The 5,840-nt window shown below is 44.5% G+C and overlaps 1 protein-coding gene across 2 annotated transcripts in view; it reads left to right on the forward strand.

Moving 5' to 3' along the window:
* dlgap3 (discs, large (Drosophila) homolog-associated protein 3) overlaps positions 1 to 5,840 on the forward strand; it is a 38,180-nt gene that overhangs the window by 17,038 nt on the left and 15,302 nt on the right. For both annotated transcript variants that reach the window (XM_046059703.1, XM_046059702.1), the window contains exon 2: positions 3,620 to 4,767. In XM_046059703.1, the coding sequence (XP_045915659.1) occupies positions 3,721 to 4,767 (1,047 nt within the window). In that variant the 5' untranslated portion in view covers positions 3,620 to 3,720. The remainder of the gene's footprint in view (positions 1 to 3,619; positions 4,768 to 5,840) is intronic.

The raw sequence follows: 5,840 nt of genomic DNA on the forward strand, positions 1-5,840 counted from the left end.
GTCATTACGCATTGTGATGGGGCATTTTATTTCCATCCATTTAATTGCATCTGACAAGCTACAGATGTCGGTTATAATCTACTTGGAAATGGGAAATAGTTCAGCGCAAATGTAATTTCTTTCTAAATGGTTGAGACATACGTCATACGTTATTTTATCAAAGATAAAACAAACTAAAGGCATATGCATGAATACCATGATTCCGTAGCTGATGAAGACATTTTTACTATGAAAACAACTTTCCCCAGTGGACAAATAATATCTATTTATCTATCTATCTATATATCTATCTATATATCTCCCTAATTATCTATCTATCTGACTGACTATCTAATTGCATCTATATCTGCCCCGCCAGACGGACACATTGGCGAGAATATCAGTTTTGTACATTATTTCGTTCTGTTTACCATCTTATTTATGAGGATGAATTGTATAACATGCCAATGTTATTGCAGAACATATTTCACTTTTTGGAAATATGTGTTAATTTGCATTTCTGTTGCAGATCGATCAAACGGGTGTTTGTGTAGGCTGTTAATTGTTAGACTTGCTTTGTGAAGTCTTCGTGTTATTTATGAGAGGCAGTATTGCCATTTATTTTACAACGATCTACAGTTTCACTCACTTTCACCTGTTTCTTCCATCTGCCGACGGTGTCGCCATTTCTCATTTCACCCGTTTTTGTGCGTACGCCTGGGTAAGAGCTTGCTTGAAGGACCGCACATTTTACCGTCAAGTTTACTTTTTATAAATACCAATTATTGCGTAGAGAGCGGCGTACGCCTTCTTTTGTGCGTACGCAACGTTTATAAATGAGGCCCCTGGTCATGGGCATTCAATGTTTGTTTTAGGCCTTGCCATTTACGTGCAGAGATTTCTCCAGATTCTCTGAATCTTTTGATGATATAATGGACCGTAGATGAAATCCCTAAACTCCTTGCAATTGTACTTTGAGAAACGTTGTTCTTAGGTTGAAAATGATGTGCAAATGAATGTATTCTGGTTTTATTTACGTTTTACACAATGTCCCAACTTCAGTGGAATTGGGGTTGTAGATCAGTACAGGTCAAGAGGTGAAGAATAGAAACAAACTTTGTTATTGACTCAACACAGAGAAGTGCTGACAGACAGAGAGCCAGACGGACTGACAGGTTAAAAAAAATAGAAAAGAAAAGGAAAGGAGGAGAGCGTAGGGAGGGAGAGACATGACTGGAGGATGGATAGAAGTAGGTCAGCAGGAGAGACTGAGAGGAGAGGGAGACATGTGGAGAGATGGATAGAGAGAAGCAAATAAAGGAAAAGACGCAGCCAAAATTTGGCTACGTCTTTTCTACCTCTATCTTTTCTCAGTTGCCTGTCTGCACGTAGGCACACAACAATACATTCAGGCATGTGTGTGTGCGCGTCACTGTGATTGACAGCTCCTAGCCAGCAGCCTGCTCCAAAGCCAAAGACTTCATAATAAACAGAACATGGTTTAATTTACTCCTCCAGGCAAAGTGGCGCTGCTCACTTTGCTGCCTATTCATAAACAGGGCCACACATACATGCAAGTACGACACACTGCAAAAAATATCCATCCCCATTTTTACTTTATTTTTCTTGAATTTTAGTCAAACTAAAATTTGAATTCCACTCACTTTTTGTGGAAGGAAATATAAACTATGATGATACTGCTGTTATTGTGCATATTTTTCAAAAAAGGCTTAAAAAAAAATAGTTTTCGGACATACTTTTGGAAAATGAAACTTCAGGCCTCAGCCCTTCAGGGTGAGCTTTTCCCATGACAGCGGCTGATTGACATTTGAGAGCTAGGTTGTCTCCTAGCTTGTTGCTAGGAGACACACTGCGCTTCTGACTAAAGTGCATCCTGGCCAGCCTACGAATGAGAGGCCGCCCTATTCACCCAGGTGCCACGGCTGTCTGAAATCTTTCCACGGTGGGATGTTGACTTGGAGAGGCCTGTCGTCACGGCTACACCAATGACACGGCTGGATGTGGGTGAGCTTCCTGGGTGGCGGCTCTCATTCAGCCAATCAAGGCAAACAGGCCACGCTCTATTTAATGATTATCCCAGCATCTGTCCCCTATCTCTCATCTCTGTGTGAAAGCCGACAAACACCAGTGCAAATAAACTCGCAGGAGCTCACTGAATCCCATCCAGCCGAGCGGCTCGATTCTGGCTTTAACTGAGTAATTTCATTTACAATTTAATCAAATCTAGAAATGATGGGAAATGGTTGTGTGCATTATAAACAGGCTGTGCCAATGATTCATTATATAGTTAGTGGAAAATGTGGTAAATAGAGGATGTGATTACAGCAGCAGCAATTAATGCCAGTCCAATAAAATACATGATTACCACATTTGGAGTGTAATCTCGGTTGTTATCCATGTGCTGACAAGAAAGACAATACAAAGAAAGGCTTTATCCTGTTCCCATATCTTTTCACTTTTACTTAGCGCAACCACAGTGTGTGGGTGATATGGTTTCCACATTCTCGCTGCAGCTTGGCATTGATTTCATTTCCTGCATTTGCTTTGTGGAGAAGATCCCATCCTCTTCTGCACTTTTATCCTTTCAAGTCAGCGGCAGGGTTAGTTTCTGCCTGGTCACCTGCATGTTGTGAATCATGTTATTGTTCCCCCGATACTCAAACAGTGAATTCACTGTGTAATTAATAGCACAGACGCTGGTGAATATGCTTGGACGCTTGCCGCTGCTCTCTATCCCCACTGCATTAGGATGCACGTGATCAATAACCACATTGTTTTTCTCAGCTGTAAATCATGTGAATGCTCTGGGACTCCCTGCGGGCACGAATGGAGGAAAAAGAGACAGACAACAAGGAGTGCTGGGCTGATGACTATACCGATAAACGGGAGAGAGGAGCGAGACGTACTAAGCGGGAGAGTGAGGCAGAAACTAAGAGCCACCGTGAAAGAGAAAGAAAGGCTAATATTGTTGATTTATCAGCCCAGCAGCCTTTGAGATGAATGAGACGGAGAGAGCTGTCTGTGGCCACTTATTGCAGCCCGCGGGATGAATGCTCACTATTGCCCTGTTTGTCTTTGGTTTGGTAAAAAATGAAGTGCTAAATCAATAAAAATGTTAATCAGAATAAGAAAAAAAAACATTGTTTTCACTTTCAATTTAGCAGACCACTTGATAAGAGAGAGTAAACAACCGGGACATCAGTCTACAAATTCTATTTATTTTTGTTGTGATTAATTTGTAAGTCATACCAAGAATAAAACTCAACTGCACCTCACACCTATATGTCTCACACAGAGCCGTTATTTATACCTGCACTAAATAATTTTGAAAGGATTATATCACTGTCCTTCTCATGTGTACACTGTTTTCCTGTTTTAAAGCTTGAAATCTCAGCAGTTATTGAGGTAACAGAAGCGTGGATGGGTGTGATCAGCAACACCTACTCATCATCTCATGGTTATTCAGTTATTCTTTGTAATGAGACAGAAAACTCATACTGCTTGCTATACTGATCACTAGATTCAGATAGACTATAAGATTTTTATTTATAAATGCAATGTGTTCACATCTGTCTCCCAAGATACAAGACCTAAATGGTTACCCTTTTTGTGTCTCCAGGTGAGACCGGTGCAGCCCTGTCACGCCCACAGCGCCCCCTTTCGGCCCGGACGGCCCACCACGCCCCGGCGCCTGTGAAAGGGTACCATGTCAGCCGTAGCATGTCCCAGCATTCCTCGGGCGGAGGAGGCCCCTGCCACTGCACACCTGAGGACTGTGACGGCCCAGGCAGAGACTACTACAAGGGTCACAGTGATGGCCACTATTACCCTACAGGAGGTCCTGCTGAAGCCCTGGCGCTTGAGAGGCACCATTCCCACTCCCATAGCCATTCTGGAGGGGGAACCTTCCCCCGCTCCCACCCCAGCCAGCACCCACCTCTCCAGTCGTTTGACTCTTGCGAGGAGTGCCTGTCCTCAGGCCACGGAGGGAAGATGCATCGCATTCCTCCGAACCTGATTGACCAGTTTGAGAAGCAGGTGCCCTTTCATCCTGATGGCTTCCACACACTACAGTATCAGCGCACCACTAGTGGGGGTGCTGAGCCACGCAGCGAGAGCCCCTCACGTATCCGCCACCTGGTCAACTCTGTGCAGCGCCTCTTTGCCAAGTCCCATTCCCTGGAGGCACCATCCAAACGGGAGTACAACGGCACAAGGGGAGGTGGGGACTACCGTGGCGAGAGAGGAGGAGGAGGCCACAGAAGTGGAGGGGAGGACGGCGGCAGCCACTACTCAGGCCACCAGCCTCGCTCTACCAGGAGGAGCAAGTCTCGAGAGCGAAGCAAGAGTGGAGACTCACGGCACGAGTCGGGCAGACGCCACCGCAGCAGGACAGCAGGCTGGTGGAGCTCTGACGATAACCTGGACAGCGACAGCAGCTTCCTGGTCAGCGGGGGCAGACGGGGGTATCCCAGTGGACACGAGAGCCTGGATGCAGCCATCCAAGAGCTCACCATGAAGAGGCCCAAGGAGCGTGGTGGGCCGGGGCCTGCGGAGTGCATGGCCTGTACCACAATGGCCCTGGCCGGGGGTGAAGGTGGCGGACACCATGGGCACCACGGCCACTCTCTGAAAAGGAGCACGTGGTCGGCCATGACAGTGAGTCAGGCCAGGGAGGTGTACCCCTCCACCAGGGGAGGAGGCTACGATAAAGCCCTTGTGCCTGTGGAGAGTAAGCTAAAGGAGAGGACCTTCCACTACCTACAGGTGTGTGTATGCTTGCATGTCAACCAATGTGTGTGTTTGTGTGTGTACTATAGTATGAGGTTGACTTTGTTTGCTGATCAGTGCTGACCTGCAGCAAAAAAAGCAATATTTCTGTAAGTTAAGACCTTACATTTTCCCTGCAAGGTTCCTACATAAAAGGACAATGTAAATGTATTGCCTATGAGGAAATCGCACTTTACACATTTCGCACCAAAAATGTCACATGGTTCAAACCGTACAGTAAATAAATCCATTTCTAAATCATATTAAAACAGTGCTCCTTATGGCGTCAGATCATTCCTAATAATCATGGTTACTATGCTAACAGGAAAAATGCAGCACGACTTCTTGGTGCAGATTTGCCTGAATCTAAAGAAACATGAGCTTAAAATGGGACTCGTGTAGCTTACAGCTACTTCCTATTTGCATAACTCAAAGCATGATGGGAACTCTAGTGCCAGAAACTCAAAATGTTTTAATCCCAAACTGAAAGAAGTCTAATCCATGAAAATAATTTTACAATCAATACATCTTTTGTCATACTATGCCCCATTAACATGATTCATATATGCATGGGACACAGGCACTCTCCTATATCTGTTCATATACATGTATATGTATGTGTTACAACAATTTTGAATTGCATAAAAAAAGTTAAAAATCTGAGCAAAAACAGCCCAGAGATTAAAGGGTTAAATGTCCACCTGAGCGATCCCGTAGACTGTCTTGGTATTTTGCTGTGAGTCAGAAAACAATGATTGTCACCCACACATTATTTAATGTGTCTCCCTACAGTCCATCTCCCGTCTCCTAAACCAACAAATGCAATTTTCCCTTTGCCCTTTCTATCATTTTATTTACATGAATTTCCTAAAATGAAAAGCTAATTGCTGTTACACCTACAAAGTAAGCAAAAAGAGCGCACACACACACACACACACACACACACACACACACACACACACACACACACACACACACACACACACACGAGCACACACACACATTTGCCCTCGCATACAAGTATCATCTGCTTCATAGGTGTAAAGTGTCTGCATTGTTGTACATCTCTG

The sequence above is a fragment of the Micropterus dolomieu genome, linkage group LG09, assembly GCF_021292245.1.
Source record: "Micropterus dolomieu isolate WLL.071019.BEF.003 ecotype Adirondacks linkage group LG09, ASM2129224v1, whole genome shotgun sequence".
Lineage (NCBI taxonomy): Eukaryota > Metazoa > Chordata > Actinopteri > Centrarchiformes > Centrarchidae > Micropterus > Micropterus dolomieu.